A 15,604-nucleotide genomic window follows, 5' to 3' on the forward strand; every position below is an offset into this window, starting at 1 on the left:
TAGCAGTGAAGAGTGAGTATATCTGACAGCTACATGTTTGATAAGTCTGGAGAAGGGGAAAGCAAAGATTGCATACCCTAAGCTGATGGCAAGAATTCCAGGAAGAGGTGAGTCAAAGCACAAGTAATTCTCAGAAGAGAGTGGAGGAGGAGATTATCTGGCATTCTGTAGTTACTGAAACCATGGAGGTAGATAAAAGCATCCAGTGAGAGATAAAAAGAAGCAGAAAGGGTATATCCCAAAGGACAGTTGCAGGATGAACTAGAACAACAAGTACCTTAGCTTAAAAATGCAGAAGAAAGCAGGGGACATGAGAGCAATCAGTTATAGAGACAGCTTGCAAAGAGTCTGGGCAATCAGATGCTGAGCTGGGAGACAGTAAACAGAAAGAATAAAAAATAGCAGTATAAAAGAAGGGGCAATCAAACACGTAGAAGAGAGGAAGGAGAAACCTGGAAGCCTGTATGGTACATGACATCACCTAGATCTGATGAACTAAGCATAGATACTCTGTGGCTGTTCACTTAACAGTTAAAAACTTACAAGGATGAAAAATTTATTAACAAGAAGAAGAAGAACAACAACAACAAAAAAAACCCCAAACAAAAAAAGCCACCACAAAAAAACCAAAAAAAGCCCCAAACCCACAAAAAACCCACAACAAAACCAACAGCAACAACAAAACCAACAAACGAAACAGCCCCAACTCCAGCAACAAAACCCAAGAAACAAACAAAAAAACCAAAAAACAAACCCACAAAAAAACACAAAAAAAACCCCAACCAATCAAAAAAAAACCCCAAAACAAAAAAAAAGACCCCCAAAAAAACCAAAACAAAAACAAAACAAAAAAACCCACCCCAAAACCAAACCAAATAAAATCCTCTTTCCAAACTAACTCATGGAAGAGAAAAGCAAACTGCTGGGAAAGAGAGAAAAAGCCTAGTTCACTCTTAGTTATAATTCCAGCTGCCACTCCAGCTGCCACTCCTACTTCATAACTGTTTACAAACCCACCCCTACCCCCAATGGCTGCTCAGCTAGGTAAAAGCATGCATTACTTGTTGATGGCTTGTCCAGATGGAGTGTGTTCTACCTCGTACCCTTCTCTCCTCAAAACATCAATCACTGTGTTGTTGCCCATGAAGTGACCTGCAGTTAAAAGAAAAATGACATCAGAACTCACCAACCACATGGAAAGAGGGAGAAGAACAACAAAGTCTTTCCTCATCACAGGAGGTGTGCCACACTCAAGGCAGGCAGGGCTTTATCATTCCCCATCAACATGCACCAGAAACACAGGATCTCTAATGAGTGATTGCTGAACTTTCCCAAGGTCACTTCAATTACTACATTCTGCCTTTCTAAAATGCAGATGTGATTACAATTACTCTGATCCCACAGGCTGCCCAGGGAGGTGATGGAGTAACCATCCCTGGAAGCGTTTAAGGAAAACCTGAATGTTTCACTTAGTGCCATGGTCTAGTTGGCATGGTGGTGATTAGTCAAAGGTTAGAGTTAATAATCTCAGAGGTCTTTTCCAACCTAACTGATTCTGTGATTGTCAGGCCATTGTGGATACTTCAGGGAGTAAAAGATGAAGTTTGGACACCCCTGTTCAAGAGCAGCAGTGAGTCTACCACTGGTGGTGATGCAAACAAGGTCTGAATCCAGCCATATTTTAACACTCTACAGTATCATAAAAACACAGAGCTGTTGCTCAATATTGCTAACAATTTTTAAATTATTAAGAATCATCCAACTGCAAAGAACAGAAAATCACTCTGAAAGCCAATTACTTAGATCAACCTCTTTCATTTCTTCATTATTATGCCACTGGGGCCAGAAACCTGACCTCAGTCATCTTGGTAAAAGAACTTAGTTTTAGAAGGACTTACATAGTTGTGCCCTAATTCTGTGATTTACATCTCCTCTCCATTTTTAGACAGATTTTGTGGCTGGTAAGATTGAATTTTGGCATCACAGTGACTAAATGACTCAAAGGTTGCAGGAGCTTTCCTTGCTGTATGCTCTGCTCAAAGAATGTCTTCCACCATTGCTTTAACATGTCATCAGATCAGGCTGCTGAGAAGCAGAAGAAAGAGAGAACAAAGAGGAGAACAAAGAGAAAAACAAAGGCCTTGCACACTCCCTCACAGATACAGCTTTCATAAAACATTTCTTCATTTAACAGCCTACATAAATTAAAATTGGCCTTTAGCAAATTGCTTATCAGAGCGATCCCTTGCCTTTGTAAATGTCCACAGTGCTAGAACAAATAAGTAAGTCCAGAAAAACTGTTTTCTGATAATAGTGTTCATAAATACATGGCAATAGAACCAACAGAATTATCTAGTGGCCAGAGAAAGCAAGAAGTTATAAATAGAATTCTAACAATGCTGAGATTATCAAGAGACTAAACATAAGGGGTTAACAACTTTTCATAAAAAAAGGTGTTGAATGAACAGGAGCACAAAAATCGCAGTTTCTTATGCCACAATAGAAAAGTGTTTATGATGTACCAGCTTAAGGCATGAGTTGGATGGTACCATTAGAGCACAAGATGAACTTTCCCCAGTAGCCTAAGCGCATAAACCAACCTAGCTCAAATGAAACCTTTTAGCTGAACACTGCAATGCACACCCATTGGGTACCATATTTTCTCACACAGTAATTCCACTTTGCCCCACCTCCTCAGATTAAATTTTGTCTTCAGAAGGAGTAAATTTTATGTACCATTATGTTGACCTAACCTAATAGTGTTGGTATCTGTTGCTTCCTGATGGCTCAGCTCCAGGTACAGTTAACGAAGAATTCTCTCGTGTCAGCAAAAAAGACCAGTTGCAGCAGGGAACAGGAATGACTGTAATGAAATATTGTAATTGAGTAAAATCAGCTACTGTTAACCAAACACTAGGTATATAAGCTGCCAGACCCACTTTCTATCTCTCACCTTTAACACAGAGGAGAGGTATGTGCAAAGAGAAGGGGAGAGGGATTCATTCCTCCTTCCCTACCTCCACAAGCAAAGGAAAAGGTGCTTCCAAAGGGTGATCCATTCCTTGCAAAGGACAGGGTGGTAGGACAACTTGGACTTCTAGAGAAGCACCTCTCAACAAGGATAGGGGCAGCATATATTCCAAGTTCAGATGAGGAATTCACTTTATGCAGGCAATGATGCATGAGTCAAATCCCATCTTCAGAAGTGAAAAGCTGTGCCAAGCCTGAACTCATATTTTCCTAATCCAAATCTTTCATGAGGAAAGGGACAAGGCATAAGATAAGCAATCTATAAGGCAATGTATGGTCTTAAAATAATTGTCCTCAAGCCAGTTTAAGGGCTTACAGTTACATGCATTTCAAGAGTGAGCTACTGAATAGCTGCTCACACCACACCATTAAACTACTCCTCCATCAATCTTCAGGCATCCTTGCTCAGAGCAGTGATTTAGCATGGAATGAAGGAAATCACTGTAGCACAAGGATGAACCCCATTTCAATCAGTCAACCTGTTTGAGTGATTTTCTGCAGCTGGCTCTTTATTTTTAATTTAATTTAATGCAGTGATAGGAATATCTTCTATATCACAGTTATCTGTACATACTTTCACAGACTGCTTTTGCTCATTGTTGCCAAGGCAGTGAGTTTTGTCTGCATGTGAGAGAAAAATGATGTGCTAATATTGTGCAAAAGAGAACAGACCAAATGAATAAATATGTGTGAAACAGATGCATACAAATACAAATAGGCACATGATATTAGATTGCTCACAACACATGATCAGTCAGGAGCCACTCAGGCTAGGTGCATAAAGGGTTAGGTGATGCAGCATTCACTATCCGAAAGGAGGGTCATTCCCACTGCATGAGACAGAGCTTGTTTGTGGCCCAGAGGGTCTTCAGGTTCAACTGAGTGAGAGGCAAAATTGAAAAAGGCAGAATAGTGAGGGTTTGAGGTACAGGACCCCACCAGGAGCCTCTCTAGCATCAGAAATTTTGACACATTCCTGGGGACCACCACAAACAGCACTCAGTGGTATTTGAGAGATCAGATTGCCAAAAACAACAGTAAGAAACATGAGAAAGATTCCCTCTCCAAGGTTTAAGATCAAGCAGCTATTGCTGCAAGGGAGACTTAGATGATAAGTCACGTGATGGGCTGCAGACCTCTTTCACCTGCTTTCTATTTTAGCCTAACACACTTGAATGCTCCCCAAAAAGAAAGGCCCTGGGCCCTGTCCCATCAGAAAGCCTGCTCTTTTCTTTCCCTACATAGCCCTGCATTATCCTCACACCACTAGGTGAAGAGATGCCTCCAAGAGGTCAGTTTATTCTGGCAGGGGGTGGGGAGTCATGAATCTTTATTCTTCTGTGTTCAAGCTCAAAGAGAAACTAAGAAGCTGTTGTGTGGATCAGCTCAGCCATGCGCTCTACTGGAGAGTAAATAAGACCCAGGTCTTTAATCTGCACTGAAAGGAGATGGCAGGCAGGGACCACAACAGGCAGTGTGCTCAAAGAACAGCGCAGTTTGATCAATGTGCACTTGCAGACTTGACCACACGTTGTGTGCTTCTGACCTTCCTCAGCAGCCATACGCAATCCTGCAGAACATGGGCTACTACTACTGCCTTGAAACCTGTGTCTCCTGCTTGCAGATTTTACTGTTAGCACACGCAGAGCTGCTTCTATAACTGTGACAGTTTATTTAAGTTTTAAGTTAAGTTTTATCCAGATGACTTTGGTTATCAGCAGAGATTGTTGAACCCAAATTTGAGCCATTGTGAGTTTGAAATAGCCCTGCATCTAGCGAAAGGAACTACAAAATATTGCAAAACAAAGGTTCTGTTTCTGTTACTAAATTTTAATTTCACACAGAAACCAAGTCTGTAAGACTCATGAAAACTATACTACTCTCTGAATTTCAATGAAATCAACTATTCCAAGCAGATAAATAAAGTTCTTTGACCTCTTAGAGTCATGTAAAAGGAAGCCCCCAAGTATACATAATTCTATGTTTTCTTTAGTAGAAAGATGGCACTTCCCATCCACCCCAAAAGCATGTCGAGGCCTCACCATTTACAAACATGCCAAGACAATGAATCACTGGACATACATTCAAGACACCAAATTGTTTGTTAGGAAACCTGATCTTGTCTGCTGACTTCCGAGATGTTGTGGGAACAACTAAAGTACAGAATTACAGCACTGCAATCACAAAACAGCACAGATCAGTCCAGCCACTGGGGACATCATAAAGTGGATGTTTATTTGGTCTGCAAGTGCTCAAACGGACTTTTGGTGCCAGAGACTCCATGGGTCTCTGAAACAAATACTTTCAAGAAAGTTTTAGAGGTATAAATCCTAGAATTATTCAGAAACTTCCTGGAAATGCCTATGACAATTATCATCTGCTTTCATTCTTCATAACTTTACCTTTAACATAAATACAGTTATACTTTTTAACTACACACCAGGATGCAGAACTTAGAGTAATTTTAACTCAGCTAGTACAATTATGGAGGAAAAAAGCTAGACAAAATATTTATTATCATCCAAAGCAAAAGAAGGAAAGAATTAAATTACAAGTATTTTCCTTCATTTATATATTTTATGCACACACTTTTCAAGAGAAAGACAGTGTTTTCAAGCACAAGTATTATGCACCCAGGTGTAGCAAGCTCGCATTTCTCTTCTCCCAGAATCAGGAGGAGGAAGTTTTGCAGTTACATTAGAAAATCTAAGCAACATATGAAAATCAGGGATCAGTCATAAGTGGCTGGAATTCCAAATCTGCCATTTAAATGTATCAAATGCAAAACATATAATACTAAATCCAGTAAATTCTTGCTTCTCACAGTATTTCCAAGTCCAGAAAAGTCCAGGTACCAGAACAGAAACCAAAGGACAAAGAGCATGATATTCTCACAGATTAAATACTGCAGGGAGAAGGAAATAACAATGGTTGAAGGGGATAAGGTGGCATCAGTGATGCTGTAAGTCAGCTTAAAGAATCCCTGAATTCACATTAGGAGTATAAGGATGTTGCATTAAAATACTTCTGAAGGCTTGGAGGTCACATCTCATACATACAGCCCTCCAATGCTCTCCTGCATTTTTCAGACTGCAGACCTCCAAACAAAATCCTTCCTGTGATTACCTACAAGATGAAATACTAATGAAATATTACTCCATAAACTTTGAACCCAAGGTTTTATCCTATTGAGACCATGATAAGTGTTTGTCCATGATTTCTTGGAAATCTTTTGCTAGTTTAAAACCTTAGTGGATCATACCTCTCAAACCAAACAGGAAAATCTGGTCTAACAGTAGTGTTCTCTGTACCCAAGAAAAGTACTTTCCTTCAACATGAGAAGACTTAAAGTGCCTCAAACTTGAATTCACTCAGGAGGAAAAAATACAATCTTCCATTTCTTCAAAAATGACATAATTTACTGATCAACTAACTTATGTAACTTCTCAAAGTAGTAGATGTGTGCAAGCAGCCTTGGACAACATGGGAAAAAGGGTCTAACACCACGGAAAAGAAACATGTGGAGTTACAATTTGCATGAGCCAAAATGTAGGCTTTTTGCTTGTGAAAGATAAGATAATTATCTACATTTTTCTGTCAAAACTTAGGTCTCTTAAATGTAAGATGTGAGTATATTTTATCCAGGGGATTCCCATTTTTACCCTTGGGCAAAATCAAACATCTGACAATCTCCAAAAATTGAAGATAGAAAAAGCTTTTTCACTGATTATAAACCAAATTTATGACTAAATTAACACAAAAGAAAACTTTACAAGCCCATATTGTTTTGATAATTTTTTGATAAAAAATTAGTTAAGAGAAACAGCTTACATTCAGGCAGCCTGGGTATCCATTTACTGAGAGTTTTCCATTGATAAAGCCTTAGGTTATGAGACAAGAAGACCCTTACAGAGGTGACTATGCTAGCATCCGGCGCTGTGTTACCAGTAAGGGGAGGAATTACCAGTGTCATATCTTAGCTACAGTACTCACAGACACCTCTGCCACTGAACCTGCTTCTATTACACACCACTCCTTCCTTTCCAGCAAAAAAATTATTAGCTCAAAACACACATCACATGATGAAAGTTTTCCTACTTTAGCTGCCCAGTAAAGGCAGCAATGGGTAAACCCAGGACTGATAAGAAGACTGTCTGTCAGTACCTGAGCAGAAATAGCACAGTTTTTTGGCCTGGCTGATTCTGACAGTTGCACTAATGTATTAGAACACAGGTTACTGCCTCTAATGGAGAAATGCAAAGCTTTCTTCATTTCAGTGTCAGAGATGTCAGGAGTACTGCCCTTCATGTGAACCCTGGGGCGCTGGATGTAGGTCCTGCCTCCACACATTATCTTTTCCCTTCAAGGACTGTTGTTCTAATAAACCCTGTCATTAGCATTCTGAAGACTCAGAGAGGTTACTAAGGAAAACAGTCTCAAAGCTGCCGGGTTGTATCTGACATTCTCAGATTACAGAGGTACAGGCACACCTTCAGGCACTCAGCCTTTCCTCCCACCCAAGGAAGTTAAAATGCTGCTGCATTCCTGAGACAGAAGCATGCAGGCAATCAGCAAGCCCTTTGAGCCAAGGGAGAAGAGAGGTGGCCCCACAAGACTCATTTAATCTGTTTTTTAAATCTATTTTATCACTACATGTCCTTCCTGCCCCTCCCCCCAGCTTTTCTTTTTGACCTCTTCCAGGATCCACAAATACTCGTCTTCTTACAGTCTTTGCATGAACTTACTCATTAAGCATTTTTACACAAGGCAGACGTAAATTCCCTGTGTAGCCCATATCTCCAATTCCAAATGTACTGATGGCAGCTTCAAATTTTCCTTGGTGGATTTTGAATTCCCACCAAATTTCAAAATTATCTCATTTCCCTGAGCAACTTTCATATTCTCATGGCAGGTTTTGTTTGGTTTTGTTTTACAGCTATAAACACTAATACAAGCTGGACAGAGATATCCTGGGCTTAGCATCACTGACTGCTTTTTGGATTTACTGCTGACAGGTCCTTTTTCCCATCTTTTCTTACCCAGAGACAACAAATCTTGCTCCTCTTGCACAATTTCAAATGTAAAGATTCCAGATGGGACAGAAAATGTCAAGAAGCAAGACCAAACAGTTCTACATGGAAATAGTACCACCTAACACACCACTCAGATTCAACACAATTCCACTTTCCCCTGGAATTTTTTTTCTTTTTATGACATATGGATCGATGGAAAAAGATATAGACATGCCTATGAATCCAATGCATGTGGCTGTGGCAACTAAGGCTGACACAAAACTGACCTCTCACATCACAAGGGTTCCCTCAAAACCCAGAGAAGAAGCTGAAGGAAACCATTTGGTGGACTACAGCAGACTGGGGTAATCATTTGTTACTGTGGTAACACATTCTGTCTGGGGAAAAAAACAACAGTCAGTCCCTGGAGGTTTGATTCCATACAGTCTGACTAATGCCAAATAAACACATTTGTTATTTCCTTTAGTAACTAGAAGAAGTGGTAGCTGAAGAAGTTCTCACCAACATCCTTTTTTGTCTTTGCGTTAATGGTGGCTCACCAACATCCACTACACTTTAAAGCCTCAGAATGATGTTTTTTTCAGGAGTAGCAAAGCAAAATAGCTTTAAGAGAAAAAGGAATTTTCTGGTGTTCTCAAGATTAAGACAACCAGCTTCTGAGGTTGTCAAATCAGCCAGCCTCTCTCACTGAAGTCAGTAATTTTTTCCACTGGGACATAAGGAATCTTAGATCCCTCTGTACTTCTTATTCATGAACTGACACTTTGGAGTTTCTCAACTGTTCAAAGAGGCAGGAGAGACTAGAGGGAATTTAAACTTGGCTCCTAGAAACCTGGCTTCACCAGAGGTCTTGTCAGTCAAAATAAAGCCAAGATTTCAAGCTACTAAGTGTGCTTCCTCCTACATAAATAAAAACCCCAACACTTTATTTTTTCTGTTTTATTCTTCAGCCCCTTCAACAGAATCTGTAGGTCAGTTAAAGGAATTAAATGGAATAAAATGACCATGCTGAAGAAAAAAGCCATCTAGAGCTGAATCTGGTTAGAAACATCAAGGAGAACATGGAATGCCTCTACTGGCACATCAGTAAAATGTAGAGTAGATAAATATAATCTAAGCACTGAAGGGGGCAGAAGACCTGATGACAAAGAATGTGGAAAAGGCTAAGTACTAAATGTCTTTGTTATTTTATTTAGTGGTCAAACCAACCTTCAGGAATCTCCCCCTCTGACTAGGGAGAAAGTGCAAGGCAAAGAAGGTTCACTATGGGTGGAAAAGGATCAGGTTTAGGAACATTCAAAGAGACCAGCCATGTTCAAGTCCCTATAGGACACATCCAGAGAAACTGTGTGAGCTTGCTTAATGTCACTAGGGGCCATTCTCAATTACCTTCAAAAGGTCATGCCAAGTGAGGAAGTTCCCTTAGGACTGGAAGAAAGCAAGTATAACTCTTGTCTTCAAGAATGGCAGGAAGAAGAATCTAGGGAATTATAAACTTCTCAGTGCAGCAGATTAGCCTGCAAGCTATTTCCAGATGTGTCAGGCATAAGCAAATGGTTGGGAGTGGTCAGTATGAATTTATGATAAGGGGAAGCCTGGTTCATGAAGTTCAGCAAATCAAATTCTGCACCTGGGCAGGACAGCTCCAGGCACAACAACAGGCTGAGCACCAACTGGCCAAAGAGTAGTTTGGCAGAAAAAGATGTGGCATCTTGGTGGTCATCAGGTAGATGTTAAGCCAGCAATGTGCCCCTGTGGCAAAGGCAGCCAATGGCCTCCTGGGCTGTGTGAGGACAAGTGCTGCCAGCAGATCGAGAGGGATGATTCATCCCTCCTCCTCAGTCCTGGCAACACATATCTGGGTCCATCCAGTATTTAGCTCTGAGCTTCCCAGTTCAAAAGAGATGAGGACATACTGGCTGCAAAGGGCCACAAAGATGATGAAACGATTAGAAACATGTCATAGCAGGAGAGGCTGAGGCTATTCCACCTGGACAAGAGAAGGCCTGAGGGCCAAAACTTATGCATAAATACCTGATAGGTGGTTGCAAAATAGACAGAACTTTTGCCAGCTGTGATGTCCCATGAAAGGACAAGAAGCAATGTACAGAAATTGATAGAAAGCCACACTTGAACAAAAGAAAAAGCATCTTTCACGATTAAATACTAGCAGAAATTACCTAGAGAGATTCTGGAGTCTTCAAACTTGCCAATACTCCAGTCCTAGGAAAACTGCTCTCTCTACACAGTCCTGCCCCGAGCAGAGAGATGAACCAGAGGTCTCTGTCAGTATCAATTATCCCTTAACTCCAGGAAGGCTTAGCCAGTATGCAGCACTCTTTGTAAAACCTGTACAAGTGGTAAAACTCTCCACAGGACAATGCAATTATCATTACATCAGTGCTCCCCTCCTAGACAAACCAGAACCCTATGGCATTACCTGTCTGGCTGACTGTGGAATCACATGTGCCATCACTTCCATTGGCTCAGCATCCAGGTCCTGAATGCGCCACTCAAGTATTCAGAGAAATTAAAAATGCATACAGAAGACTGCTGGTGAAAGACTATAGCTGCCTTTGCTTCACAAGTTCCACCACTGGCAACAGGGAGTAGGCCTGGCTTATAACCCTGGTGCTGCCATACATAAAGGCCTGTCCACAATTAAGATAAATCTTCATTGAACGTAATGGAATGCTGCTGGTATTGCCAACTCTCTATTCCCAAGATTTCCTCAAATTCCCTCAAAAAGACTTATTTTGGTTTGAAACTTTTCTTGTTTGCACTGGCCAGAAGCAAAGTGTTTTGGATCTTTTCATCAAAATCTGTTATTTTTTAGTTCTCCACTTTTGGTGCAAATTACTTCCAAACAAAAGTAGTTCCAGAAATGAGCTCTGACTGTGAAGCATTTTTGACCAAAATAAAGGGAGAGTTTCCCTGACTGATTTTAAAAAAGGCATAAGATGTACTGAATATAATGATCAAATTGATTATGGCCCAAATTACCACATGTAATTCCATGTAAGAAGTCAACATCTACAGCCATGCAGCTATATCATAACTTGAAAAGAGAGGAGACTTCTTTTGCACATCTCTAAATCCCATCAATCTAGTTAGAATATAAAATAAGTATTTTCTGATTTTCCTCCATTTCAAATAAAAATACCAAGAGTAGTTTAAATAACAAGAAGTATATGTAATCCGACAGTCACCCAAAACCCATAATCTTATTTGCATATAATTTATGATTAAAGTTGTTCTTTCGATGGTATTTCATTAATGGAAAAATTGAACTTTCCTTACAAAAATCCTAGCTGTTTTAAAAATAAATACATTTTAAAATAAACACATTTTTTTGTTTAAAAAATAGGGTGAAAGAAAACAATTGAAAGTCTTCTCTCTCTTTCTAACTGGGAGACCCTTAAATATCCTACTACCATTTTAATACCACTTTTCCTGCCATTTTAAGCTACTGCTAGGAAATGCTTTCTTCACTGGTGGTCAGAAGAGAGCAAACCATCACTCAGTCATGATTTATTTCCATTCCTATAGCCTTTTTTGTTTTTGCTTTTCTTTTCCTACTACTCATTCTAAACTGCCTTGTATGAGCACTTTCTTGGAACCTTTTCACAGTAATTAATAACAGTACAATTCCAAGCAATGCTTAAAACTGATCACAAGATATTTATTCATCTTCACTGCTTGCTGGCATAAAAATAACTCTTCCACATAATTATCTATCACATACAGCAATCTGCATAAGCAAAAGGCTGAATTGGCTTGCTGGAAAACAATGAAAGACTGCATTCATAATTGCAATATGCACTCAGGAAACCTCAGAAATCTGTAGAAATTGATCTGTTTTCTGCAATAGATCCTGTGATGCTACTTCTTGTTGAGATGCCTAATAAGAAACAAATGAAACAAACAAAACAAACAAACAAAAACCTAGCAAAAAACCTCATGCAGTCAAACAAGGACATAATCAAGAATTGTGCTGCTAAATGTGGGAGGCTGGCACTATCCTTTGAACAGAACTATTTGGAAGAGCAGATGAGAACAGAGGACAGACTGATATCAAAGCCAGAGAGTAATTAGAGACAATTTAAAATTCAGTCCAAAGTCTCAGAGAAGACAGGGAAGCTGTCTGGGTTCAAAAGTATGATGGAAAAGTATATGAAGAACATACTGGGTGCTTGGCAATCAAGCCATGTACACATAAGCCAAAGATCAAGGGTATTCATCTAGGCACAAGGCTCTCAGGAGTGTTGCAGTATGGAAATGTTGACAATCAGGAGACAGAAAAGGATGAACTGGGAAAATAAAAGGAAAAAGAAAAGCAAGATTCCAGGAAACCTGAGAAAGGATTTTAGTACTTCATGAAAGCTGAGAGCAGAAAAGCTGAGAAATGAGGAAGGACAGGGATCTGTCCCTGTCCTGCAGTGCTTCTGGACTCTGGGGCAGTGCTATGCACACTATGACAATACAGACAGTCTGGGGCAGAAGGGTAGGAACAGAAAGAAATTGATGGGAGGGGAAACAAATGACACAAAACCATCTAAAGACATGTGATTTGCAGCTGCTGGGATTCTGAGTATGTGCAAGGAGGGGAAGAAGCTCTCTCCTCTATAAGGATCTTGCTCTTGAGACATATCAGAGCAACACATGCATCCGCTTACAAGGGCTGCTCATCACTCAAGCTGTGATGCAGTAACCAAAGCTCAAACATATGCAACTGGCCTCCTGACAGAAGAGTAGCTACTTGCAACAGATACAACATGGACTTGGGGCTGGCACATGCTTTCATCAGAAATATCTGTGCAGTAGGTTCAAATGTGATCAGAACTTCAGCAGTGAAGTGCAGCAACACCCTGGTCTTAGTTTACGGAAAGATATGACCAGAATCTACACAACCAGGGCCTGCTTCACTGTTCTTTGTGACAGCCAGCTGCACAGAGCAGAGATACTGCAGGAAGACTGCAGGTTACAATCTTCACACACATCTGAACAAACATGGTCAGCCACCTTTCCTGACATCTCGACTCTCACATATTGGGCCCTTGTTATGCTAAGTTTGAAACCACAACTCCCTGCTGCAAGTAAAGAAATTCTCACAGACTCTGAATGCAAATGCTTTTAGTGTTTAAGTAAATATTTTTCTTGTCTTGTCTAGATCTCTCATCCTCGCTAAAACACTATGCACCAAGAATGGAAAACCACACATGGATACTGACACCAGTCTCAGTTTTCCCCCTTTCTCAAAGGCCATATGGCTCATGGCGGAGGGCATGTGATACTTCTCTGGGAATTAGCACCTGTCTTTTCTAACACTGATCCTAACTTGCTCCTTTCCCTGGAGATAGAATAAAAGATGGGAGTAATGGAAAAACAATTATGTTCATACACTCCATCCAGCTCTAGTCTGAAGTATAGATGCTAATTTTGAGCTGGATGTGCTGCTGGATGTGCCTGTAGAGGCCTGCTGACTGCTAAGAGGCAGAAAATGGAGAAGGTTTTCTCTAAATATGCCTACTGCAATGCTCCAAAATAGTAGTAGAAACAACTTTCTAGTGGAAGCACAACAAAATAGGTAAGGAGCCACAGGAGGAAGAGAAAGGCGAAATTGTGCCTTGTTTTTTCCCTTGAATTTATTGAGTCCCTTAGATTCACACAATTTGGCATATTCTTCTTTTGAACATGTCCTTGAAAGGTTAATTCAAGCACTGATGCAGCCTCAGATATGCTGCCTTTCATCTCAGTTCCCTATTCCTCCTATCCTCTTGCATTGGTGGCCCAGACAATAAACACACGTATGACCCGTTCCTTCTCTGTATGCATTGTAATTGACTCAGTCTCTTTCTTCTGCATCCAGCAAATAGGTCTAATTCACAGATATTGCAGTAGGCACCTGCACTGTGAGCTCTTTGCACACTGAAGAAAAACAGTCTCCTATGCGGAAAAGGTTTTCCTACCGAGTATGACTATTGGGGAGAAGCTCTGTTCCGTGTCCACCACAGTAAAAGTACTGACCCCTCTTTAAACTGAGGCAAGCATTTGCAAAATGCCTCTAAAGGACACGAGAAGGATGAGTTCAGGTTGAATGGCACCACAGTCACATACCAGCTCCAAATGCAAAGAATAAGCTCTTGTCTGGGTGCTCTTCCAGCAGGTCCTTCACCCTCCTGCCCATTCGCTCATTTCGTTTGTAGATGAGCTCCTGCCGGAAGTAGCTGTCTATTTCTTGGGCAGTAATGCGTTCATGGGCTGGAAGTGAAGCATTAATGAAATTTGGGACCTAAGGTAGAAAAAAAAGGTCTTCATGAAATGGGAATTTATTTCACAGGCAGCCATCATGCACAAGCATTTTTGCTCCACTGCGAGTGTAGCAACTGCCTCATCCCCTCAAGGCAAAGCCAGTAGGACAAAACCCAAAGCAAGCTAAAAAATACTTAGCAAACTTCTACTGATGCATCGTGCTTAATTTCTCTCAATGTATCACTTCATAAGCCAGCCAGATGGATTTTTTTATTCAAAGTCAACAAATACTATCATTTTGCCACATTGCAGATCTCGATTCTTCATTGCTTAGTTGAAGAAAGTATTTGCCCCTAACTGCCTTTAGCTACATACCTCTTTTTTAAATTGCCATAGGTATGACATAACTGTAATGATAATTATGCTCTTCTAAGAGCATTTACCTGGTATCAGATCCCTCGGGCTGCCAAAGAATAACTATGCAATTTGGAGTAGTTAAAAAAAAAAAAAAATCCCCGAACTTTAAAAGGGCCAGATTTTGTCAGGAAAGAACGCATTACCATCTCCAGTTGCCCTGTCCTGACAGTATCTTTTAAAATGCTGGCTTCCTCCCCTGGGGCCCCCAAGGACAGCTGTGGCTGCACACTACCCTGACCTCTTGCCAGTTTAGAGAAAACGTGGGTCTGCAATTGTTGCAGCAATCCTGGCTTTTTGACAAGTAGCTTTAGGCATTCAGTTATGGGGACAGCTAACTAAAGGGCCTGAAAGTGGTGATTTCTGAAGAGCAGAGCCACTAATAAGCCAGGTGCTTTCCCCTACAAGGCTGCAGCAGACAAAGAGACTTTGCAGCCACTCAGAGACTATGACAAAATTCTTCCAGAGGGTAGTTAGCCTGCAGGTAATCACCTACTGGGAAGGAAGGAGTCACATACAACTTACTGAGAAGTTCTGCTTAAAACATAAGCTGACAGTGTTGCAAACAATCAGAATTCAGCTCTGCTGCCAAGGAGAGTGCCCTGCCGTAGAGCCCCTCACATTAAGTAAGGGACAGTTGTTCCCTTGGCAACACGCATGTGTCAGAAAGAGGTGATCTCTCCAAGGACCTAGGGGCAATGTCTGCAGTCTGTAACAGGACAGTGATGGAGCATCTGCACTCTCTTAAAATGCTGGTCTCCTCTGAGAAACCCTTTGAAACCTATGCATGGAATGCACGGTGTAGAAGCTAGGCAGCATGAATAACCAGGATGCCTGTGCCTGCAGGAGGGGTGTTGTGCAGGACAGGAAGGCAG

At 40.8% G+C, this 15,604-nt stretch overlaps 1 protein-coding gene across 1 annotated transcript in view; it reads right to left on the minus strand.

Annotated features, from left to right (window-relative positions):
- TRABD2A (TraB domain containing 2A) overlaps positions 1-15,604 on the minus strand; it is an 80,040-nt gene that overhangs the window by 11,144 nt on the left and 53,292 nt on the right. Inside the window, exons 5-6 of the mRNA XM_033084608.1 lie at positions 14,181-14,355; positions 1,062-1,152 (exon numbers count right to left, since the gene is read on the minus strand). Of these exons, the coding sequence (XP_032940499.1) occupies positions 1,062-1,152; positions 14,181-14,355 (266 nt within the window). The remainder of the gene's footprint in view (positions 1-1,061; positions 1,153-14,180; positions 14,356-15,604) is intronic.

This window comes from Catharus ustulatus, chromosome Z (assembly GCF_009819885.2).
Source record: "Catharus ustulatus isolate bCatUst1 chromosome Z, bCatUst1.pri.v2, whole genome shotgun sequence".
Taxonomy (NCBI): Eukaryota; Metazoa; Chordata; class Aves; order Passeriformes; family Turdidae; genus Catharus; species Catharus ustulatus.